General features: G+C 46.3%; 1 protein-coding gene and 1 long non-coding RNA gene across 3 annotated transcripts in view; one reads left to right on the forward strand and one right to left on the reverse strand.

Annotated features, from left to right (window-relative positions):
* Positions 1 to 25118, reverse strand: part of GLRA1 (glycine receptor alpha 1) — a 37089-nt gene that overhangs the window by 2250 nt on the left and 9721 nt on the right. For both annotated transcript variants that reach the window (XM_059483540.1, XM_059483539.1), the window contains exons 2-8: positions 19812 to 19942; positions 15737 to 15804; positions 6781 to 7004; positions 3670 to 3752; positions 2890 to 3027; positions 1967 to 2181; positions 1235 to 1381 (exon numbers count right to left, since the gene is read on the reverse strand). In XM_059483540.1, coding sequence (XP_059339523.1) covers positions 1235 to 1381; positions 1967 to 2181; positions 2890 to 3027; positions 3670 to 3752; positions 6781 to 7004; positions 15737 to 15804; positions 19812 to 19942 — 1006 coding nt within the window. The remainder of the gene's footprint in view (positions 1 to 1234; positions 1382 to 1966; positions 2182 to 2889; positions 3028 to 3669; positions 3753 to 6780; positions 7005 to 15736; positions 15805 to 19811; positions 19943 to 25118) is intronic.
* On the forward strand, positions 11522 to 18595 carry LOC132080394 (uncharacterized). The gene is made up of 3 exons (XR_009419559.1): positions 11522 to 11620; positions 11748 to 11816; positions 18090 to 18595. It is a non-coding gene; the product is annotated as an uncharacterized LOC132080394 (long non-coding RNA).

The following is a 25118-nucleotide window of genomic DNA, read 5'->3' on the forward strand; positions in this document are numbered from 1 at the left end:
AAGCTTTGTTGATTTTGGGATGGCAGACCCTGTTCTGGTTAAACACAATCAGTGGGTGCTGAGGGTCTCATCTGTTATTTCTTTTCCTTTGCATTTGTCCAACACTTTTCATCCCTGGTCCTGACTGGGTTGAGCACAAATGAACAATGATCTCCTGTTTTGCAGATAGGATGACTGAAGCAGAGAGAGACAAATCTAGAAAAATACAGGGATTCCTGCTCCTCAAACCCCACTTTCTCCTGGAATGGTAGCAGTTCTGCAAGCGTACACTGTGAACTGCTGCAGGACGGGTTGGACCCTGGGAAAGAATTTTCATAGCTGGGACAGTGAAACAATGGAATGGGAGAAGGTTTCTGGGTGGGACAGATCCTGGAAAGTAGACAAATACCTATGAGGAATATTTAAGGCAGACCTTGGTGGTCACCTATGGGCTTGCTTGAGATTTGCATCAGCAAAATTGTTTTTGTTTTTCTCTCCTAGAAAATGTACTGGATTCTAATGCTCTCCTGAGGGCAGCCTCTCAGGCCTGGTGCTGAAATTTTGCTAACCCCTTTCCTGGTTCTACCAGTTTTATAGGGACAATTCTCAAGTGCCTTTGGCCTTGTAATCACAGCCACCTTTATGTTTCTTTCTGATGTGAGGTGAAGTGTTTGCTGTTGGAGCCCAGGCTGGGGAGCTGTGGGAGCTGCGTGCATGCTCAGATTGGGGTTGGGATCAGCCACGGCAGGTAAGCATGGAGCAGGCTAAGGCTCAGAATAAAGCTCTTTCTTTCCAGAAGGAATTTGCAGTCAGTCTGAGAAGCAGATGCTTTTGAACACGGAGATGGCAGAGACAAAAGAGGTGTCACTTACCTCTGGGCTGCTGCAGGCTGTTGTGTTGGGGGTGCTGCTCTCTGACAGACAGACAGACACCCCTCACACCACCCTGCCTGCCTCCCCCAGCCCTGGCTGCAGCTGCTGGGCAGGAGAACTCACCCCAGAACATTGCTGTGTGACACTTGTCCTGTTGAGAACACCCCTTTTGGCTAGCAAAACCCAGCTTGCTGGACTCCAGGGCTCAGCAGGCTGTTAGAAGAGGCACAGTCCATTGAGGCAGCTCTGCTTTGTGGTGTGTGAGCCTCCTTAACATCTGACCAGACACTGGGGACCTCCCTGGGGGCTAGAGGCTTGGTTCAGTTGACCATGGTGTTCTGCTGGGACAGATTTCACTGTGTCCTCCATGCTTTATGTATTACCTTATGATGCCTCCTCTTCCTCCTGAACCTGAGCAGCTCTTTGTGCTGCCGGGACACGAAGTTGACAGCGGCGTATTCCAGAAGGGCAGAGAACACAAACAGCAAGCACACAGCCATCCAGATGTCTATGGCCTTCACATAGGACACCTGTGAGTCAGAAAAAGAGACGGAAATGGGGTGGCTTCCTTACCCAAATGCATTTTTACTTGGTGTTTTACATGGCTGACATCTGTTCTTGGATACCAGAATCACACTCATTTAATGTCAATGTGCTATCATGTCACTGAAACCCCTCACGGGCCCTTAAGTAGCAACAATTCCACAGCTTTTAATTTGTTCAGGCCTTGATTGTGATTGTTTATATGCAATGAAAACAGTAATCCACCATACCAGAAACCCTTCATAAAGGTAAAATCAGTACTGGTATAAAAGTAGGATGGTCAAGTGACTAAAAAGTTAAAATGTAGAGTGCACATCCATGTGTGGTTGTTGCAGGGGTTTGTAAGGTACAGAGCTCCTGGTTACTGGGAGTTGTGGTGAGTGCTGAATCTTAGGGGAAGTTTTGCTGCAAGTCATAGAGAATTTAAATTTTTTTCATGATGTGACTGGAATTTGCTGTTTGTCCTTACACAGGAATTGTGCAAAGGCAGCAGGAGGATCTGTGTAGGGATTTCCTTAAGTGCTGTCCCCAGAAGGGGCACGAGTTCCCTGGTGTCCCAAGGGGTCCCCTACCTTGGGCAGTGATGCTCGGGAGCCAGAGCTCTGCGTGGTCATGGTGAGCACGGTGGTGATCCCCAGCCCCACACGAGCAGGAGCAGCATCCATGTTGATCCAGAAGGAGATCCAGGACAGAATGACAATGAGAAGGCTGGGGATGTACATCTGGATCAGGTAATAGCCCATCTGCCTCTCCAGGTGGAAACGAGCTTCTATACAGGTGAACTTGCCTGAGGAGGATGGGAGATACAGGGGAGGTTATTGGGAAGGCACAGTGAGCCTCCTGTTCTCAGCCATTGTCTGGGGATTTTCCTTTTCCTTGTGTTGCCTAAACCAGGGTCTTGTTAGGGGAGGAAATGAACAGCTGGGGTTTGGCTTCAAACTGAAAGAGAGAAGGTTTAGATTAGACATTAGGAAGAAATTCTTCGCTGTGAGGGTGAGGAAGCCCTGGCACAGGTTGCTCAGACAAGTTGTCACTGCCCAATCCCTGGAAGTGTTCAAGGCCACGTTGGACAGGGCTTGGAGCAACCTGGGATAGTGAAAAGCGTCCCTACCCATGGCAGGGTGTTGGAGCAATATGGTCTTTAAGGTCCCTTCTAAGCCAAACCATTCTAGGATTCTATGAACATTAACATAGCAAAGGAAGCCCTTTTGTGGTATGTCCTATGTCACTTAAATGTCAAAGACTAAAGAAGGATTTAGGAGAGAAGATCCACACCAAACACCCTTGAATTGATGCAGTTGTTATCAGTGACAAGAGGATTTTGCACATTTATGTCCATTAGCCTTTCATTTGCTGCATGTGTTTCCACATGTCTCTTATCTCTGTAAGTGTAGGACAAGGCCAGAGTGCCACCAGACAGAGCAAGACTCTGGTAAATGCATAATCCTGAATTCCTCTCCACTGAGCCCCTCAGTTAAGGGTTAACAGCACTGACCTGTGTTGTAGTGCTTCGTGCAGTATCTCAAGTCCTTTTCTTCTTTGAGGATAAACTGAGGCAGTGTCAGCCCATCAGCAACTTGCACTGCTCCTTTTTCTTGCCACTCAAATATGAGATCATTCATTGTGTAGCCAACTGTTGAGAGGAAGGGACAAATGTGGCATGAATCACATTAAATACTGATCTGGAAAGGGGCAGTGTTGCAGAAGACAGCTTGGAGGCAGGGCGCATCCTGGCCTTCCCTGACAGTGCTGTCATGAATGGGATTTGGGTTGAGGCAAAACTGCTTGTTCATGTGGGAAGAGCCAGGGCAGCCACCTCCACTGGAGCTGCAATGGATTTTCTGCAATAAATAACATTTTTTTCTTCAATTTGGCTTGCTGAACTGTTTTCTACTGTTTCCAACTCGTCTGCTTTCTCTGGAAGGAGCTCATCATCTTTCCCTCCTCTGGGACAAGCAACATGTACAAGTGGCAGATGTTCATCCAGAGAGAAAAAATCCCACTTGCAGCTGAAAGCACTTTCACCTCTCCTGCAGAGTGAAAGGCCAATGTAAACACGAGCGAGCCAGGGCTCCTCACATGGGATCTTGTGAGGTTTGGCTTCTCTAGCAAACGTCACATGGGCTGAATGAATGGCAAATCCCAAGCAGGAGGTTGTCCAGCAAGGCTCCAGTGAAGGCTGGGCTGGGGATGGGCTGCAGCTGGGAAAGGAGAGGGCAGGGAGAGCAGCAGGGAAAGGAGGCTGTCTCCTCTCTGAAATGTGCACAGCACTCACAGCTCTCCAGCTGCATGATGCACGTCTGGACGTCCATGGGGAAGTTCTTGAGGTCCATGGGGCAGGCCAGAGTCAGCGTGATCCTGAGGAGAGAGGAGAGCACAGGGCATGGCAAATGGTGGCACTGCTGGGGGCTCTTGGAAGGTTGCAGTTTATTGCAGCCCTGTGGCATGTAAAAAATCTCTGTTTCAAAGAATGAGTCGGAGTTCTTAATTTCTCAGTCTCAGAGTTGTTTATTGTATCTTATCTATAAAAATTTTTCTCCTGCCCTGCCGAGGTCCATCCAGCAGGACAATTCCAGGCACTCTGCCTGCCCCTGGGGCGGTGTTATGTCTTTATACTAAAAACTACGTGTACAATGTTTACAGTTACTTTCCAATACCTATCACCTATGTCAGACAGTGATCTTCTACTCTAAACCAATCCAAAAGTGCCACCATCACAGCAGAAGATGGAGGTAGAGAAGAAGAAGAAGAAGAAGAAGAAGAAGAAGAAGAAGAAGAAGAAGAAGAAGAAGAAGAAGAAGAAGAAGAAGAAGAAGAAGAAAGGCTGGACACACCCAAGTCCCTCCACCTTGTCCCCAAAACCCTGATTCTAAAAACCCCAAAATCTACTTTTCCACCTAGTGATAATTTTATTATTACGCTACTTAAACTTCTGTGGCTTTCAGGTCCTCATACAAAGCAGGTGATTTGCTCCATGGGTCACAATCAAGCCCATAGGTGTTCTGGGCTGTGTGCCAGGGTCTCTGAGCCCCCTGGCAGGGTCCCAGCAACTCTGGACACCCAGAGGGATGCACTGAGTTCTGACGGGGGGCTGAGCTGGGGGAATGACAGATCATGCATCTCTTCCTGCCTGTGCTCTCACTCTGGTGCTGGACAGCATCAGAAATGCTGAACATTTGGATCTGTGACCCCATTCCCATTCTCGTTTCATTGCAGAGCTCCCTCACAAACTGCTCTGCTGCTTTTCCTGTTCTGCCTCAGGCTCACAACAGGCTGGGTGAGCAGAAAGCCCAAGCCCACTCTCTGGAACCCCCAGAGGCATTTCTAGAGACTGGCACTGTTTGTAAATCTCTGAACAGAACATTTGTGTGTGATAAAAAAAACACCAAAAAGAAGTTTGATCAAGATCATATCACAGAATCACAGAATCACAGAAATTCTAGGTTGGAAGAGACCTTTAAGATCATCGAGTCCAACCCATGTTCTAACACCTCAACTAGATCATGGCACCAAGTGCCTCATCCAGTCTTTTTTTAAACTCTTCGAGAGATGGTGACTCCACCACCTCCCTTGGTAGATGATTCCAGTATTTGGCCACTCATGTAATATGTTTGTGTGTGTGGGGAAAGAAATACTTCAGTGGGATTTTCTGCAGGGAAAATGCCTTGTGCTAAGCCAATATGAACTCCTGCACCTTCCTGAATTCCTGCAGAGCCCTTGAGATCTCTATTTCTGTCTCCATTTTCCACTAGGTGCAGGCTGCATTTTCTGTGTTATATTGCTGTGCTGCTCTGTACCGTGATCTGTGCTTAAAATGTTTGGTTGGTTCAACAAGCTGATACTAAATGATTTGCTCCAGATAGTTAGACTTGAGTTATTTGGTTTGATAATGTTGAAAATGCTGTTCCCTGAAGTGTTTAGGGTTTTCAGCTTTTTGCCTTGATGTAGAAATATCAGAGTTACCCAGGGGACAGAAATTGAATTTTTCTATCATCAGACCTACAAGAAACGTATCAGGATGGAAAGATACTTTAATTTAAAATCTTATGTTGTCAGAAATTCTCAGCTTGAGTTTGGAGACATGTTGGGACAGAAGATGTGACAAAGTCCACCTTGTAAATGCCTTGCCTGGAGTTTGATTATTGCTAGTAGTAGCAAAAACCTGTTAGAAAATGGCACAAGAAAGACTATTTCTCCTTCTGGAAACTCTTTGAATTTACAGTGTGCTCTTTAATTTTAATTTACAGTTTCTTTTTAATTTTCACAGGAAAATGTGCTTATAAAGAAACCTATATTTTCATTCAGAGATGAGTGAGATAGGAAAGTTGTTCTTTTAAACAAGAACTGAAATATTTTCAGGTTTTTGCCTTGAAAATGGTGATTTTTCCATGCTGAGTCATTGCTCTGTTGGCAGAGCAGCCCCAGGGCTGGGGCACCCTGTGCCCCTCTGCGCCCCTGCAGGAACAGGACTCTGTGTCCTGCTCACTGCCAAGCTGCTGCTGTTGGTTTTGCTCCCTGCCTGGTTTTTAACACGAAGAACTGTGAGATTTCCTCATTCAGCCAACACACACGGCAATTCTCTTGTTGTTTTGGCCATCAGGGATTGGGTCTTTGGGCTGGAACCACCTTGGTGTTTGATGGAGACCATCTACTTTGCAGCATTAAGCTGCTTATTTCCCATTTTACAGCTCCACACTGCTTTTCCTTCCCATTGCTGCCACTGGGAGCTGCAGTGTGAGATGGGGTGTGTGTCCCATGGGCAAATTTACATTATACATGAGGTGGAAAAGTCTTCAATACAGAGTTAAACTTTCCCAGTCTAAGCCCATGAAGTTTGATCTTAATTTCATTGATTTAAAATAAAGTTCGAATGAATGAAGTTGGAAGTGAAGGTGGGGGCTAAGGTTGATTTCCTGTGGGAAATTCAGTGCAATTAGTTCAATTTTCTGATGGATTCTTGGATCTAGCAATAAAGGGATAACTGGGAACAACCAGGCTGAGACAAAGCCATGGGGCTGTACTTAGCATTTTCCATGATTTTCACTTTTTTTTTGGTCAGGAAATGCTGCAGCTTTGAAAACAGAGTGTTCATGAGCTTCTACTGGTTTTCACACAGCACAGCTGGTTTTAGGCTTGCACTAACAGAAGATATCTGAAGTAATTTTACATTAGTGATGTTAAGGAATCTACTCCAAGCAGAAGTCCTTGAACTGAATGAGTCCATCCCAGACCAATCCTCTGTCTCAATATGCTTCAGCAGAGGTCCCTTTTAACCACATTGCTTCATCACTGCTAATTGAATGATCTCTCACCTTAAAACCCCCTAAATTTCTCTTTTCCACCAGCATGCCCAAAGGCTTGGGTGACCTTGGTGGAGTCAGCTCACCTGATGCTGTAGAGGACGTTGCCGTTCCGGGAGATCCTCAGCAGCTTGTTGTCCGTGGTGATCTCATGGAAATGGGCCCCTTTCTCGTTGGCAAAGAACAGGTCAGGCTTCCAGATGGAGTCCAGCATGGAGGGGTCCAGGTCCAGGGAGTCGTCGGGGTACTCGTTGTAGGCCAGCCGGGGGTCGTTCCACTGCTGCCGCAGGAAGATGTTCACCCTGTAATCCTGCACACAGACACACAGCAGGGCTCAGGGCAGCCTCAGGGTGCTGGCAGATGGGGAGCACACACTAAAACCATCCTAAAATGAGCCAGACCACGTCCAGGCCTATGGCTCCCAAGCTATGCCAAGTGGTTTTGGTATTATTCCTCAAGCAACTGTTATTAATTTCTAGCTTTGTAGCTTACAGCTATGGCATAGCATGAGCAGCTGCCTGTCCCTGCATCCCTCTGCTACAGCAATTGTCAGCTGTGTGGGAAGGGCCAGCACCTCTCTGTCTGGATCCTGGGGCTGCAGAGAACAGGAGCAGTTGCAGAGAGCAGAATGGCCACTGTCAGCAGGAGGATGTTCCAGGGGAGTAAGTGGGGAAAGAAACTGAGACCAGCTTCCTTTCAGTGCTGAACTGTCCCATATCGTGACTATCTGTAGTTCACCCAGCACTGGGAAAGGAGAAGGCACAATGAGAGATATTGTCCATGAAAGAAAATTTCCCTGTGTGTCTGCTAATGCAAGGATAACTCAGATGAGCTGATGGGAGCACCTGCCTCTGGTTAGAGTTTATGAGCAGGAGAGGGATTTGCATGAAGTCTGCTCTCCTAATCCTGAGTGTTCTGGGTTTCCCCCCTCTAATGTCAAAATGCCATAAAGGCAACAGATTTTATAGGGTGACCATCTTCCTTAATTGAAGGTAGTCCCTCAGCACTATGCAAAATTATACTTGCTCCATAACCACAAGTCTGACAGCTCCCCTAAGTTCCCAGGTCAAGGTTAGCTGCAGAGGCTGAGTTCAGACACTACTGGAAAATTAGGGGCAGTTTCTCTTCTCCCTGTCTGACCAACAGCTTCCCATGCTCCTTTTCTTCTGACTTTCACATAAGAAAGTGAGCCAACAAATTGAAATGGGTAGAGGATGTGCCAGCTATCAGGAGAGGGGCGAAAGCTCCGCAACCATAAATTAATTGACATTTTCTAAGTATAGAGGCAGACTGCGTCTGAAGAGCAGCATATAATAAACCAATTCCACTGCCCAGGCCCAAATGAATAGTCCTTCTCATGATTAAGGGTTTATTTGCTGCCTTTCTAATATAAATGTACTTTGAAGACTTTTATTAGGACACAGTTAATGGAGGGTGTCTGATGTGCTTGCTGGTGTCTGATACCTGCTGCAGGCACCCGGTGAGAGGCTCCCCTCCCTCTGCCACCAGCTCTGTTCTTTCCAGCTGGAGAACACAGAGCTCTGCAGTTGGAGGGTGCCTGTATAGGAGAGTTGCCTGCATAGCAGAGATTTTCTCATGCTGCTGCCTCAAGAGCTCACTTGACCGTGAACCTACAACCTCTTGTCAACAAGGACACAACTCTTGTGGTGTCCAGGGCACTGGAGGGTTGGGAGAGGATGTTGCAGCAAGGTAGAAAAATCATCAAGAAAGGTTTCATAAAATCAAGCCTGCTCTCCTGGAATCAGTGGCTGGCCTTGTCAAAACCAGCACTTTGCAAGTTCTCATGTGAAAGCAATCCTGGGAGCAGTTTGTTAACATAATCTATTCCTGGGTAAAAACAACCTGTATAAACTGTTTGTACACCTTTAGATAGAAAAATGAAAACTATCTCTTATGAACAACTTTCCCTGCATGTGCACACTGAGTTTGAGTGACCAATCAATACAGGATAACAACTTGTTACTAACCAATAAAAGTAATTGGCAAGAAAGCTCCTGACCAATTGGAGTTCCACACTGTCTGCAAAACTGTACAAAAAGGAGTTATTCAATAAAGAATAGCCTTTTTCCACAGGAAGAAAATGGAGTCCCATGTGGTTTATTCCCATAAGAGGATTGTGTGGGGTGCTCTGTGTTTTGGACAAGGCACTTCTAGCCAAGCACATGGTCTGGAGTCTGTTTCAGGCCACTTGGTGCCATTTGCACCCTCAGAGCACAGGAGCTGCTAATGACATTAATGATTGTGACAACAGCAAATGAACCAGGGACTTGACGCTAAAAGGAGCAAACCTCTGAACACAAAAAAGAGTTGCAACACTCTTCCCTTCTGCTGATATTCCAAGTGTCACCTTCACGAGTCCTAGTGCATCCTTCTGACTTAATTATTCATCTCTGTCGACCCTGGATAATGTGTCTGGAGGAAATGTGAATAGCTGGGGACAGCTGGGGACCAGGGTCTCAGCACAAGCCTGGAGAAGGAAAGGAGCCATGAATTCCCACTTTCCACAGCAGGCAGAAGCTTCCAGAGCTACCTGTATATTTTCAATTCTCTCTTTTCTGTGCATCAAGATCTGCAGCCATTACAGTCAGGGGAAATCAATGTCACTGACCTAATAGGTAGAAAGCAAAAGGTTGTTTTGCTTATTCAGCTACAAATAAGCTGGATGCTAGCAGGTCAGCTCCAGTTTGGGACTTCTGTCATGTACAACACAAATTAAACTCATGTTTGGAAGAAACTTCAGTGGTAGCTGCCCAGAAGTGTGCTCAGCCTGATGGAGAGGTAGAAAGGGGGAGGGAATGGAGCCAAATTCTCTCTGACAGCCTGAGTTACTGTGGATAAGCATTGTTGATGGAGCAAATTCCCTGCTTCAGCTCCAAAACTTGCTAAAAGAATAGGAAAGGGTGAGACAGAAAGTGCTGGGTGGTTTGTGCTGCCACCACAGCAACAGACCACAGGCAGAATGATATCCACAGTCTTTGTAACCATGAGGAGCCACTTTAATTAAACAGTTGTGGGCCAAATGAAAATTAACTCTCACAGTGGGTGGGTGTGAGAAGGCCCCTCCTAATTCACCTCTAGAGTGACAGTGTCCTGTCCTCAGGTCCTGCTGGGAACAGTGCAGGGGCACCTTGTGAATGTGTGGAGGGAGAAACTGCACCATGTCCACCCCAGGGATGTGCAGCAGTGTGGGGAGTAACTCTGCATTGTTTTACTTTGTGTTCCTCCTTTGGAGACAAGTGTTGGCTGTGGGTATTTTTTGTTTTGGAATACAGAAAACAAGGCATTTACGTTGTGATATAAAAAGGGCAAGGACGAAGAAACACGAAACATGCACTGAATGTAATTCTCTGGCTTTGCCATTTCAGGGCATGAATATTTTATCTGTGTGTGCATTTATGCAGATCTTCCTACTCAGGGAGTTTACTCCACAGTCCTGGGCTGCTCACTGAGAGCGTGGTTTTCTCCCAGATGCCTTTGCCCTCATGTCATTGCACTGCAGCGTTGAAGGCTCTGAGCAGCCTTTTAGGTTCCTTGTGTCGAGCCTCATTTGAACATTGCTGTAAAACCAAGCTCTGTGACTGCAAACTGGACATGGCACTGCCTGGGGAGCCAGCAGGAGGCATGGAGAGTAGTCAGGGCATGTCTGTGCTGTGACACAGGCTAACAGAAGGGTTACAGTGCTCTGCACCAGCTGAGCATCCTCTGTCTGTCCTCAGCATTGCAGTCAGGCTGAGGGGTGATGAGCCAAGCAACACTCATTCCTTGGCTACCTGGAGAGACACAGCATTTCTCCTGCATGCTGTATAGGACATCTTAATTAGCATCTCTAACAAGTTCACAGTTATTCCTAAGTGATAGACAGCACTGGCCAATTTCTGATGTGAACTTTCAAGCAAAGAAAGATGTTTGACTGGGGCTGCAAACTTGGCAAAAAAAATAGAAGTAAAAATTTCTTTCTCCATATCCTTCTTATCCCTCACATTGCTCATTTGTGTGCCCATCACATCCAGGCATTGATTATCTTGTGCAGCCTGCTCCTCTGGCTGGCTGGGGAGAGGGGAGCAGCAGCTCTGTGCAGGGAAGGCATTCAGGAGCTTTGCAATTTGGCACAAAGGCATTTCACTCCCAAGAGGGAAATGGCACAAGGCAGGAAGAGAATAACTGGAGTGATCAGAGTAGTTCAATTTGATAATGCTGAAATGAAATTCTGCTTGGTGACCTCGCAAGGAGACAAGGAAACAGAAGATCGTTTGAGACCTTCCCTTGCCAGATCCCAGGGCCTTGACATCTCTGCTGAAAGCAGAGGAGGCTGCAGGCAGAGCTGGGCAGGAGGGATGGAGCCCCTCAGAACACTCCTTTGGTTTTCCCTCCTGACTCAGGGGCCCTGTCAGAGCAGCCTCTGCACTGAACAGTTCTGGGGAGAGATTTCCCCTTTGATAAATTTACATTTTGCTGGTAGAAAAATCAGGGTAGAGACTGATCTCCTTCAGAAGGGGATTCTGGGACCCCACCAGAGCATGAGGGGCTTTGTTAGCATTGAGTTAATTCTCTAGAATGGGAATGAACAAACCCTTTGAAAGCAGCCTGCCTTGTCAAGGAGCACTACAACAGACTGCAAGAACACCAAGAAGCAGCCCTAGGAAGGTTTAATAGCCAAGCAGCCAATTTGAAACCAGTGTGAAGCCACACCTGGGCAAGGGAGGAGGAGTCTGTACCAGGGAAGGGCAGGCACCTGGGGAGGGGTGGGAGCAGTACCCTGGTGCTCAATAAGTGTGGGCATTTTTATGCTGGAACCTACACAAGGAAGGTTTTTCTGTGTCTTCCTCCAAAAAGTGGGGATTATGTCTCTCTGAGCCAGCAGAACTGCTGGGATATGAGCTGTAACCAACGTCCAGGATTGCAAATGTAGGTATTTAGTACTGAAGTTTTGTTTTTCAGCTTGAGGAAGTTTTGTGTCCTTGTATTTGAATTGCACAGTCCTATTTCATGGCTTCTTTTTGTTTTTTTCTTTTCCCCCTCCTTTCTCCATTAGTGCACAGACAAACTCCAATCATGGACAGCTGGAACACTGCAGGTCTAAACACTGAGATGGCAGCAGACTGTGAGTAGCTGTGAAAACCTTTTCATTTTGTGTTTTGTGGCTTGTTAGGTGCTTATCATCTCTGTGGGACTGATGGTTGGGTTTAAGAATGACTGACTGCAGGACGTTTTGCTCAAAACCTAACTTTTGCTATGGTCTTTGTGCATTGAAACTCATATATTTTGCTGATTTTGGAGTGAGTGGGACCAGTATTAAATGTGGGACCCAAGTTCTTCATCAGAATCTCTGCTGTACTGGGGTTTGTGAGTCTTGATTGAATTTCTTGGTCTGCTTTGCTTTGTTTTCTTGTTGGGAATCTCATGTGCAGATGTCTCTGAGCAAGCATTTAGCATTTGGACAGTTGCAGCCTCCAGCTCCTCCTGTCCCCAGGAGATGCTGGGAGCTCAGTTGTGGCTGTGCTGCAGCTGGCTGGAAGGTCACATTTGCTTTGCTCTTTTCAGATGAGATAACTATGGCATGAAAGCAGCAAAAATGAATTTGCATATTTACACTGTGTCTGAGGGAGGCTGTGCTGGCTCTTCTGTGATTTTTCTTTCTTTTTTGGTCTCTTTGCTATGTGTGGGTCCTTTTTAAAAGGAGAGTCTAGGAAAGCTCATCCTGAGTCCAGCTGCTAGCATTGCTAGGTGATGATATAAAAATGTATAAAAAGCCAGTGGAAGGCCACAAAACTGCAGCTTCCACTGGAAGAGTGAGCAAGGGCATCACTTAATTCCAAGTGTGCTGTTATAGCAGGGAATTTGTTAATGAAATGCTCAGATAATCCCATCAGTTGCCTCATGCCTCAAAGAAAAGCCAAAGATGGTGCAGTTTATTCACTTAAAACCCAAGACCTGTTCCCAAGGTGGTTCACTTCTGTTTATTTGGAATGAGGGATTTCTCCATTTGCTATAGGTTTCATAGTCTGGTATGGCCGGGGCGTTGTTTATGCTTTTGAACAGCAAAAAGGGATTTAAGAGCTTGTGTTTAGGAGTTGTTTGTTGTTATATAATTATAATAATTGCAGAGAGTGGCTGCACCTTGCACTTGTCCTTGGGAGTCCCCTCTGTTGGATGCACAGCTGCAGCGATGCTTTGGGACAGGGGGGTCTGGCTGTTGGGATTAGAACTCTCCCTCCCTCTGGAGCACAACCGGGGATGTGTTCCCAGTGTAACCCCTCCTTGTCCCCAGAGCTCCAGGCAAGTGGGGCTGGGTACCAGCTCTGAGCTGCAATCCAACATAAACGTCCCATCAATTATGTGCACCACTCTAGGGGTTTTTATGTTGGGTCTCCAGCTCTGCAGGATGCTTAAAGGAGTTACTTCACTTCCCTTGCTCTAAATCAGCTATGCCTTAGGAATGCGATTTGGTGGATGACTTTGCCTCTTAATTTTTGTTAAATTCCCCCTAACCCTGCAGCAGTTTTCAGATCTCCATTTATTGCCTTGTTCATTTTGAGCCTTTGTGGGGCAGGCAGCAGCTTTCTGCCCACTCTGGGTAGTTTGTGCCTTCTCTTGGCTGCAGCTCATTTTCTTTCCTTCTGGGGTTTGTAGTCCCAGCTGTCTACATAAAATACCTGTTTTTTTTTCTATTTTTCTGTATTTTCTCCTCTTCCTCTACCTCCCATGAGGCCTCAAGCCATAAGTGAGCACTCTCTAATGTCTCTAATCCACTGTGTGGTGAGCTCATGGTCTACACTGATTTGTGATATTCAGGCAATGTGAACTTAGAAGGGAGCAGTGGTATATTCTATAGGAAGTATCAGCCCACTATGGAGATATTTTAAAGCCTTCTCTAAGTACGTGTGGGCTACCCATAGAACTTGTGATTTCTCCTGCAGGTAATAGTGTAATAATAATGAAATATAAGGTGATGGAGCACTCAGACCTGAACCTGACCAGGCTTAAAGTACCTAATGATGGGTGTTTAAAACATAATTTTCTGCCTCCTTTTGGCCAGTGAAGCAGCTGGGGGAGTTTTGCCATCATCAGTCCCAGGGGTCAGTGATAGGCTGTGGCTTTCTTTCTGGTAAAACACTGATTTGCCCCTCTCCATTTTCAAGCCGCCCCCCCTTCCTCTGATGTTTGACCACTTGTTTGAATTCAAAATGGTTTCAAGACAGGACAGTCTGTTATTCCCAGGAGCTGCTGGGGAGCTGACCCTGCCTGTTTGTCCTGCTGCACCCTCAGACAGCAGGGAGGGACTGGCAGCTCTGCAGAGCAAACCCCAGGTTCCAAATCCCCAGGACCTCTCCAGCTTGCTGAGATCTCCTTTTCAGCTGCTCCAGTACCTGTGTTCCTTGTGTTGCTGTTGGTGTTTACAAGCAGAGCTGCTGCTCCCACACGAGAGCATTAGCTCAGGCTGTGCTGCTGTGTCAGCCTGACATCTGGGCTGCCTTGTCAGAGCTGCTTTGGATATTTCCAGACAAGGCAATGTGCCCACAGGGTGTTCTCGGGCTCCCATGGGGATTTTTTTTTCCATGGAAGATTGCCTATGAAATGAGTGGCATCTGGAGATGATAGTGAGTCCCTGCAGCGTGTCTTGGAGGTGAACTGCGTCTCCCTTGTGCCAGTCTGTGCTAATTTTATGGAGCATCCTGCTCACAGGGATCATGTGGCATCTTTGGCTGCTCCAGTGCATCTCTCAGTGTGGGACAGATGCACTGAAAAATGCTTCAGTGGAATGTGCTCTGAGCATTGCACAGATCCTTCGTGGGCTTGTCCTGCTCCCTTGCACTCTGGGTTGGTGTGCAGGAACAGCATTTATTGCCTGTAAGGCCAAAGGAGGTAACCAATAAAGAGTAAATTAGGAACAGATGTGCATTTCAGTGGCAGCTCTTCCTCTTTTCCTTTCTATACAAATGAATCCACATTACGCTCCCCACCTGTGAGCCCTGACAAATTCTGCAGTCAGGTAGGAAATCTATTTCCTCGTGCTTGGACAGAATAACAGCTTTTGTTTTCTCCTCCACTAACACAACTGAACCATCCCAACCCAAATATTTCCAGCAGAATGATGCAGTGTCAGAAGAGACTCAAAACCTGAGCTGTGGCTCTCCTTTGACAGTCTGTGCATGCCAAGTAATTTGTTCAATTCAAGGGGTGTGATCTCTATGCAAAGCCTAAAACTTCCTGCCTGAATGCACAGAATGCCTGAAGCTGGAGCTTGGCATTCTTCATTCAGCATTTTTCTAGAAAAAGAATTACCAGAGGGTAATTAAACACCATATTTCTGGATTATCTTTAATTAGCGCAGCAGTAAGGCACAGTACCTCCAGAGTTTTCCTTTGCTGTTCACTGGTTATGTCACAACCAATCTCTAATAGTTTTCAGATGGAGCAATTATCTCCTGTTCTAGTGATCCTCTGCTCCTAGTGCCTTGCCAATTAGATACAGCCTTTAGCCATGCTCACTAATTTTGTATGAAGTGAGCCTTAACTCAGAAATATTGGTTTTGATTTTCTACTAAACATCATTGTCTACCATAAATGTCTCCAAGAAAACAATCATTGTAACCTTTAATAATTCTTTTAGTCTTTGGGAATCTGAAATCCTGGTGCAAGCTGAATTTGAGTTCAGCTGATTTCCCTTCTCTTTGATTCCAGATTAATTTTGGATTTATGCCCACTTAAACACAAAGTATCTGTAACTGTGGCTGAGCTTGGAGTCTCAGGCAAACCTTCAGAAAAAGATTATTTGTTTTCCTTTCTGACCCTTGTCCTTTGCTCATGGGGTGTTTTTATAAAATGCAGATGGAGACTCTGATCTTCAGCTACATGAAATGAGTCTTGTTGACCATTAATTTACTCAAACTTTGAGCAAGCTTGGGAGCACTGGGTGTTTTTCCCTGGTCCCTCTGAGGAGGAGGAGGGTGATGCTGCATTTCCTGGGAGTGCAGTGAGGCAGAGGCAGCAGCTGAGCAGCTGTGCTGTGATTTTTACTTACCATGGTTGTTTCTGCAATCGAACCAAAGCTGTTGATGAAAATGTTGCAGCTGACGTTCACTGGAGGGCCTGCATGACAAACACAGATTGAACAGCAGCTCAGAGCTTGTGGAACAAAGGATTTCCAGTCTGCAGTTAAAACCTGCTGTGGGAATGGGTGAGCAGGGGAGGAAGGCCTGGGTGACCCAGTGTGGGCTCTGATGCCCATTTGACACCAGGCTGGGCTCAGGCTCTGCCTCTGTTCCCCTCTTTGGCAGTGTTTACAGATCTCTGCTCAGATGAATAGGAATGGATCAGAGCCAGCCAGGACAGTTTCTAGGTGTCTTGACCTGGCTATATGAGTGGTAATTTCACCTTGAATGTGATAGCAAAGTATCCCAGAAAGGAGCTGAGAGATAATTGACTTTTATTTAGATCTATACTTATGAAATAATCACTGTTCCTGAACTAGGATTATGTGCTTCCCTCAAAGCCAGTGCAACAGGGTGGGCTGTAGGGATCAGGCTGGCAAAGCAGCAATACCCCACATGATGATGGTGACCCTCTGCGCCCTCGAACAGCAGGGAGGGACAGGCTGCTCAGCAGGGTAAAACCCAGGTTACAAATCCCAAAGGCCTTTCCAGTGTCCTGAGATCTCCTTTTCAGCTGCTCCAGTACCTGTTTCTTGTGTTGGTGTTCCCAAGCAGAACTGCCCATAAACCCCAAACCCCCGGTGGTGATCCTGATCCAGGCCTCTCAGCTGGGTAGGAGCATTCAGGGCTCTGCCAGCAGGAATTCTCTGGCTGTCGTGTTTGGGCAGGAGGTAATCCTGGTATCTGGGCTGGATTTGCTTTCAGACCAAAACTGTGCTTACCCTGCTTGTACTGGAGAGGTCAAGTGGTCACAAAAAGAAAGGGGTGGGGGCTAAGGGATGAAAATATTGTGGTTTGAGGCCATGGGAGTCAGTCTGTTTGTGTAGTACTGATGCCCAAAGGAGTGGCTGGAAATGTTTCATAGCATTGCCTGGGAAATCTGAGGTGGAAATGCTGCACTTACACAGAGGGAGATGCTGAGAGCTGCAGTTCAACACAAAGCAAAATGCTGGGGAATATTTTGGAGCCAGGGCATACCTGGAGCCTGGCAAACCTGTGACTTGGATAATTCACACATAATGATATCTCACACATAATGAAATTATTTTTTGTAGAGGGTTGAAGCAAAAGGGGCCTCTGCTCTGGGAGCTGTGGAGCCAAAGGCTGCTGTGGGCACTGCCCAGGATGTGGTGGGGAAAGGCAGAGAGCAGAGGCACAGCCCCAGGGACCAAGGTCCCCTTTTACACTGGAGTTAATCCCATATCATCCCTCTGACAGATGCTTCTGGGCAGATAAGATCTGTGCCAGTAGAGAGTGTGGATTTTCAGATTATTCCCCCGTTTTTTATGGAATCAGGGATGGTGTCTGCATTGCCTGGTGGCTCAGCCTGCTGGGGGAGTGATGTTCCTGTTAAGGTCACATCTGCAGTCTGGCAGTTGCTGCAGCATGAAATACTGGGGGGAGGAATGGCTTTAATGAGAGCCTGGTGCCTCTATTCACTGCAAATGTGTGGAAATTAATACATTTTCTTGATTGCTGAGGAACATTTGGAGCTTTGTTTTCTCCTCTCCTGCCTTGGCCTCCTCTGAAAGTTTGTGCCTGTTCCCTGCAGTGATGCTCTCTGCTGGGGTTTTCTTGGTGTGAGTCCCAGGCAATGTGAGCAGGCTGTGCCCAGCCAGCCCCCAGACAGGCACTGCCAGCTCAGCAGCATCTCACACTGCTCAGTCTGTGCAGCTTTCTCCAGGCTGTTAAACACTGGCATGGCTTGAGCAATCAGACACAATTAAATGTTTTTTTCCCCTACTTTCGCCAACCCCTCTTATCCAGAAGTTTATCCATATGCTGAAAGCACACAATTATTAGGCTTTAGTACTTGTTTCATCCCTTCTGTTGAGCTCAGGGGTGATGTTTTTCTGCTCTGGACTCATTCACAAACCACATAAAAGGTCCTTGAGCAGGTGATTCCCCTCCCAAAGGGCACAGTACAAGGAGAACACTGAGCTGATCCCTGGATGAGTGCACATGCTCCTGACTCTGACAGGTCTGGGATATTTTGGTCCCCCTGCTCCTGATCCAGTGCTGACATGAAGCTGAGGGTGGGGTGGGTGCATGTGAAGGCTTTTTGGGGCAGCCCAGCTCTTCTTGAGGCACTGAGCTCTTCTCAGGATGTCCAAGGTGAGCCATGAGCTCCCTGCAGGATTTGGTGATTTTGGGGATCTTTTAGCTTGTGAGAGGCTCTAGAAAATTCCCTGCCTGCCACTGAAATATTCCTCCTCTCTGCAGGGATGCAGCTGTGGAGGAATGGAGTTTTCCAGCAGTGGGGATGAGGGCACAGCCTGGGTGAGAGGTCCCTGCCAGGCTCCTCTCTGTCCCTGCTGGAGCTCCTGACTTCATCCTCCACCTGAAAACCCAAATACTGCTTATTTCTTCTCAGAATGTGAATCCACAGCTAAGTCCAGACTTTACAGCATTTACAGAAAAGCTGCAATCTTCTTTTTGTTAATCTTCCCCTCCCCAAAAATCAATCTGATATGGATCTTCAGCATTATTTTCATTTAGATCTAAGCAATTAAAATGTCCTTATGAGTTACTGCAGTTAATTTAAATGATGTGCTTTGAGAGCTACAACCCCAAGCTCTGTAAAACACCTATGCCTCCCATATAAATTGGAGCCTGATTTATGTGTGGGAGGCTAAGCCAGCAAAACTACCCTGAGGGGAAGGTGTAGTTCATTGGAATAAAACTGAAATTAAATTATCTCAAATAAAAATACAATACAGCTGCCTTCAGCAGGAAGTGAATGTATACATTTCATTAAATATTAAAGTTTAATTTGTGTGTGTGCATAATTTAGAGGTAGGCAGGTTTACAGGGTGGTATTTTAGCTCCTTGTCATTTGGATAAGAACAGCAGTGTCCTCTGCTGCCTGGTTGGTTACTGGGACACAAGGTTCCCATCTTTCTTTGGGTTTAAAAGCCCAGCACAGAGTTTATTGCTCAAAGCTGGGTGCCAGGTGGTGTCACCAGTGATTAATGGGTCCTGGGAATCCTGTCAGCCCTGCCAGTGCCTCCAGGGGAGAGGGAACTGGTTGCAGGAAACAAAAGAAGTGACTAAAATGAGCTTTGGAGATGGGCAGTGGCTGACAGGAGCAGGTCCTGCTTTATCTCTGGGTGTGATCTGGGGCTAAGGAGCCCCTGGGAAAGCGAGCTCAGTTAAAAAGAAAGGAAAACAAAAAACATAGACTGGTTTGAATTGGAAGAGCCCTTAAAGCCCCTCCAGCTCCATCCTCTCTACCATGTGCAGGGACATCTTCCATTAGACCAGCTAGAAAAAGCCATCCAGAAACCCCACACTTGCTAGAAGAGGTGTTTTGAGGAGAAAAGATGTTCTGTTGCCTCTGCCAGGGCTTGATTAATCAGTGCTGCTTGGCTGCCATGGAATATGGGGCAGGCTGGAAATGTGGGTGGGGAGCACAGAGCAGTGCTGGGCTGAAAATCCCCTTTAATGTGGGGACAGGGGTGGGTTTGGGCTGCCCTGGCATCTTGTGGGGTTTCTCTGGAGCTGATGGGAGAGGCTGCAGTGGCTCCAAGGGGGGAGCATTGCCTGCCATTGGTGGGTGCTGTGGGCAGTGACTCCAGGGGAAAGCAAAGTTGGGCATTTTATCTTTACCTCTAAAGAAGTTCAGCTCCAGTCACTGCTTGGTTTGACAGGATCCTTGATCTCTGTATTGAGATTGATGCACTGAGATTCCCTGATCCAAGCAGGGATTGGGGGGTCCTATATTTACAGTATATGAAGTTCTTACAAGGTTGTTTCCACTCTGAGCAGACATTTGTTGATGTCTTTCCAGAAATCTACAGGGATCCATGTACCAAATAGCCTTATAATACATACTTGGTAAGAACATAAATATTCATATTTCATACAGCATTAGGAAGATATTAATGAGGGTTGGATGCAGTTTTCAGTCCCAAAATGAGAAAAAGCTGGGTTTTTTTTGCATACCTTTAAAATTTGGTCTGATCCTGGCATCGTATCCTGAAGTTCTCCCCATCAGCTTGTCCAAGAAGTCAGAAGGAGACATGGGTTTGGGGGCAGATCGAGCTGCTGCTTCAGCTTCCTTGGAGGCTGCCAGGCTGTGCAAGTAGAGATAAAGAGGAGATTTCAGCGTGTATCCCATATTGGGGAGGGCTTGGGGTCCAGAAACAGAGCAGTCAGCATCTTATTCCTGCTGAGGCAGGATGGGTACCCATGTGAATTCCTAATGAGGCTGGTCTCAGCTAATTTGTTTGCCCAGCCCAAACATCTCCAAATACAGAATCCCAGCTGCCACCAAAGTAGAAGAGAGATGATGAGCAGTGAAAATCCTTTTGTGAGTTTAGGTACAGCTCCTTGGTGTGCCACTAAATTACAAATGTGAACTCTGGCGCTGAGCTCCACAGGTAAAATACACTCTGAGATTAGCCTTGGGCAGCAATTACTGCTTAATTACAGGGCAAATAGCAGGGAGCATATGCAGTACTCTGGCAGTATGATTTTTCCAAAAGGCAAGTAGGATCAGAGAAATCTGGAGTTTGAGGTTTAAATGAGCATCCTGTGGTGGCACAGCTAATGCAGAGCCTGTGGGGCTGGAGGGGACAGGGGTGGTTCTGCTGATCAGCCCAGCCTCTGCCACTGGTACCTGCAATGCAGGGTCTGAGCTCAACACAGAACTGGAGTGTCTGGAGTGTGATCCTGAATTTTTTCTCATGTTGGGTTGAAGATGAAAGGAAATGGAATTTTTCTGGGACCTGTGTGTACTCTGGGGCAGATAAATTTGTGATTTCACTCTTTCTGTAGAAGACAAAAACCAATGGTTGGTAATTTGCCTTCTGACTCCATGGGAGTCTGCAAGATCTGCAGGGTGATAATTTGGGCTTAGGAAATCTGTTGTTGCCATCTACAGAGGAGCAAGTAACCCTTGGTATTAGCTGCTCATTCTCAGCTTTGCAGGAAGGTTTGACTTCCTAGACAGGAGCAGACACCATTCAGTACCTTCCCTCTGGTTTTATGGTTTCTATTTGGATGTCAGTCTCTTCCCAGGCTGAAAGTGTTGAGTAAAACTGCCTAGATGATCCAAAAAACCCCATAAATCACCTATGCAACGTGGTTAGGATGAGCCTGTGGGTTCAGGTGCCTGATGCTGAGTAAAGCCTGCAGGCAGCATTGCAATGCAAATGTACAGTGAGCCAAAGGAAGCTGTTCAGAAGGAATTGAGTGCTTTACACTCTGCAAAACTGATTTTTTTAAAGTATAAATGCTATGGGAATGATGAGGAGCCCCTGACAGAGCAGCTGGGAAGTCTAAGGGAGTTTACAACAGGCACAAGTCATTTGGCTACACATGTCCTCACAAGTGACACCAGAGTCCTCACCTTGGGAAGTTTCTAGTGCTAAGTACTGACACAAGATCTCTTGGGAAGAATTTGGGACTGAAACTATGCATGGTATTAATGTGATGCTGCTCCCAAAGATGGGCTCTTCCAATGCAAGTTTGAGCTGAAACCCCAAAGAATGACATTATCTTGACAAAGCCTTGATAAGAGCGTTTGAACAATTTGATTCCTCAGAAGTTTAAAAATTCAGATGGGATTCTACAGTGCTTGGGTGCCTAATTTCAAAATCAGGAATCTGGTTAACTGCATTGCTTTGAGTTTCTTTTCTGGTGTCAGCAGCAATGGTTTGCCAAGCCTTGGTTTTCAGTCCTGCAAACTCACAACTGCAGTCTGGCTCCTTTTGCAAGTTGCAACAGAGTTCTCTGATTGCTGGATTTTTAACTGTTAAAACCATTTTAATTTGCAGTGAAGAGGGGAGATTAATTCCAGTGAGAGCCTAAAACTAGGACTTTATTCACTCCATTATGTACTCCCAATCCACTCCCCCACTGGAGCATTTCTGAACAGGCTGCTGCACTTCCTTCTCTCTGACCAGGTGTGCATCTTGCTCTTGCTACAACCATGTCCCCTTTCTTGTCTTGTCCCCATCTCTGCCCCAAGGAAATACTGCAAAGCAGAACCAATGTGTTTCAGGGGTAAATGGGGTTGTGAAATGGGTGATGGTTTTTAATTTAATTTGTTTTTAGAAGGAAAGCAACAGGGTGCAATTGATTTGCAAACGCAGAAGAAAGCTGGGAGTAGGAGGACAATCAATACTGGGCTTGACTGCTGCATTCCAATGGAGTGTCTGCATGGCAATGAGTCCAGAGAAAAGATTTCAATTAAGCAGCAAATGACTTGGTAACCAAAGACTTCTGCCATTTCAGCAAGATGCCAGACAGTGCAATACACTGATTCCTTCTCATTAACTGTAGACTGGATGAAGTATATGGAAATGGAAAATGTGTGTGGGAGGGGAGAGGCAATACAAACCTAATAAGCATCTAATAATCTTTAAGTGGAAAAAGATAATTAGAAACTGCAATTCCCCTGGCATTTGTTTTGAAAATGAGGTAGAAAAAAGAAAAGAAATCAGTGCTCATCTTTCCCCTAAATTCAGTGTGAAAGTCTCTACTCAATATATACACCCCACTTCCAGTGAGTGAATCTGTGTTTCTTGGGTGCCATTTTCTGATCCTTTCTGCATCAAAGCTGCAAATAAATTAATTTCATGGGCTCACTTCCCACATGGAAATAAATATTTGGATAACTGAAGCTCAGAATGCTCTGGGAGAGGACCACCCTCTCACAAGCCCCACTGTTTTCTGCAGCTTCCTGCCCATCCCTGTCACCTCTCCCTGGGAGCACCCCTGGGGATGTGCTGAAACTCTCACACAAGGCTTCAGTGGCTTGATGCATGGTTTAAAATCTGTCTGGCTGCTGTGTTTCTTTACCTGGGAATGGTGAGTTCTGAGTTCCCCCAGTTTGTTTGGTTACTAGATGCTTTCCTAAAACGAGACTCCCCCTGGATTTACAAGAAAGCAGTGCAGAGGGAGCAGCTTTTCTAGAAGCAGGTAGCTAAATCTACTTTCTATCTTAGAAATAATGGCAGAAAGCACCACTGGGAGCTACAGAGGCTGATCCGCTGAGGTGGATGCGTTCTGTCTAACAGAGCCCCAAAATCTTTACTCTGCTTGTGACAGCTGAGCTTTGGAATGGCAGCTTAGCTCAGATAGCACCCAAAACTTCTGTCAGCTTCCTCTGTCTTCCAGGTCTGTCTGGGCTAGTGCTTTATGTGCTGTCTTGGGAGCTTTCTGGGGTTTTCTCCATCCCTCAGTCCTTCCAGAACACCCTCAAAAGTCCCACAGGACTGTTTGTCTCCTGGCTCACAGAGACAAAGAGAGGGAATTGGAGAATTATTCCAAAATTATTGGCACTGGAAGAGAATTGGAAATTTAGTGGGGGTTGTGTTGCTCAGAGAGAAGATTTATTCTGTGAATAAACAAAGGGAGGCAAAGGCTGTAACAAACCCACCGAGGATGGAGTTTGCAGTGGTGTAAGAGTTGTCTGAGCTGAGCATTTTAATAGCAGTCAGACAGAGGCTTATCTTATTTATGCTGCTGTAATCCCTAGTGGATCTGGCTGAGAAAGTGCCATCAGGCAGTCATCACAGCAGCTACAATGGGAAGGATCTCTTCAAAGGGTCGATGAACTAGCATAATCTTTTGTGATATTAATGCTGGTGTGTAAGCAGGCACCAGCAAGCCCCCGGGAGCTCCAGCCAGGAGCAGGATGTGAGAGTGGTGGAGATGAGCAGGATTGAAACCCTTAAAACAGAGCTTTGCAGGACACCTATTGCTGGTTTTTCCCAGCCTATACAGGCACTGTTTACTCTGTCTGTATCATTTTGTTTCAGCTAAACAGATTATATATTCTTATAAACAATTATTTGGTTTAGAATGCGGCTCTTCTGCAGTCTGGATGTGTCTGTTCACTTGATTCCTGGCTCTCCAGTTGGCTGTTTCCTTCTCTTCCTCCTCCCATTTGCATGATCCTTGAGCAATATTTTTGTCCTTTTATTCTCTTTTTTGGCTGTGGCCATGGTTGTCCATCTAATTAAGTCCAACATGACAAAATGCCCTGTTCTGGCTGAATGCTGATACTGAGAAATAAATTTTTCTCTTTTTTTTTTTCTTTTCAAAGAGGAGTGATGAAGGAATTTAATTAGCACAGGGCCTCAATTCCCTTGTCAAATAATTTAATTGTTAATCATTAATTCTGAGTGTAAAAAAATCATGTCTGGCAGCAGAAACAAACTGTTGCCAAACAAGTGTTTGCAAAGGAAATATCTCTCTGCAAAGTGTGGAGGGCTCAGGTTCCTGTGAAGGTAAAGTGATGCCACATCAGCGGCTCCAGAGAAGTGGGATCTCTGCAGGCTGGGGAGATATAGAAGATGCTTCACCCCTACCCTCGTTCTGTGCTGCTCAGCAGAGGTTTCTGAAGTGGTTGGTTTGGGGTTTTTATTATTTTTGAAACACAGCAAGCCAGAAACCTTGGCAGGGATGTGTTGGGAGTTGCGTTCAGGTGAGCTGCTTCACACGTTTGTCCTTCAGATGTGATGTGCTCTTTAAGAAATATCCCAGGGGAGGGAAATACCCATCAGGTCTGAGGCAGGCTGAGGTGTGCAGAATAACTGCTTCCCCCCTTACCTCCAAAGCCAGGCTGGGGCTGGGGGATGTGGGAGAACACATCAGCTTTGTTTTATTGACTCCAGCAGGCTCTGAGAGGGGCAGCTGCACATCAGAGCATTGTGCTGGCCATGATTAACAGTGCAGCCTCTTCTTCCTCCTCCTGAACCCTCCCCAGGCACAGAGCAGATCCTGGAGCTCAGCAGAGCTCAGAGGATGCTGGAGCTGCCTGTCTCTCTCTCCTCCTCTGCAGCAGGAAGGACAGATCATCCTGAAAAGGAAGAGAGGCAGCCCTAAACTCTGCACCCGGACATTTATTTCTGACTGCACACCAACATGTTATCTAGAGGGGAATGCTGCCAGACCCTTGCTGGGAAGGCTTGGCAGAGACTGCAAGCAGACTTTTTATTTTAATGATTAGATTTACTATCAAAATTAATAGCACAATCAATATTGATATGCAATTCAATTAAATAGGATGAAACTCATTGCCTGCCTGTTTTTCTCCATCACCTTGTTCCAATTTCTGGCCCGCAGCATTAGAGGTGGAAAGGAGATGGAATAGTGGAGGTGAGTGGGAGAAGAGAGTCCCAATACTGAATTTTTGGCCTATCCTGGTGCTGAGTAGAAGGAGCTGAGAGTGTTACAGATGTGCTGCCTGCACAGTGGTGATCTCAATCCCTTGGTCGTGCTCAGCTGCTGGTGTTTTAC

The sequence above is a fragment of the Ammospiza nelsoni genome, chromosome 16, assembly GCF_027579445.1.
Source record: "Ammospiza nelsoni isolate bAmmNel1 chromosome 16, bAmmNel1.pri, whole genome shotgun sequence".
Taxonomy (NCBI): Eukaryota; Metazoa; Chordata; class Aves; order Passeriformes; family Passerellidae; genus Ammospiza; species Ammospiza nelsoni.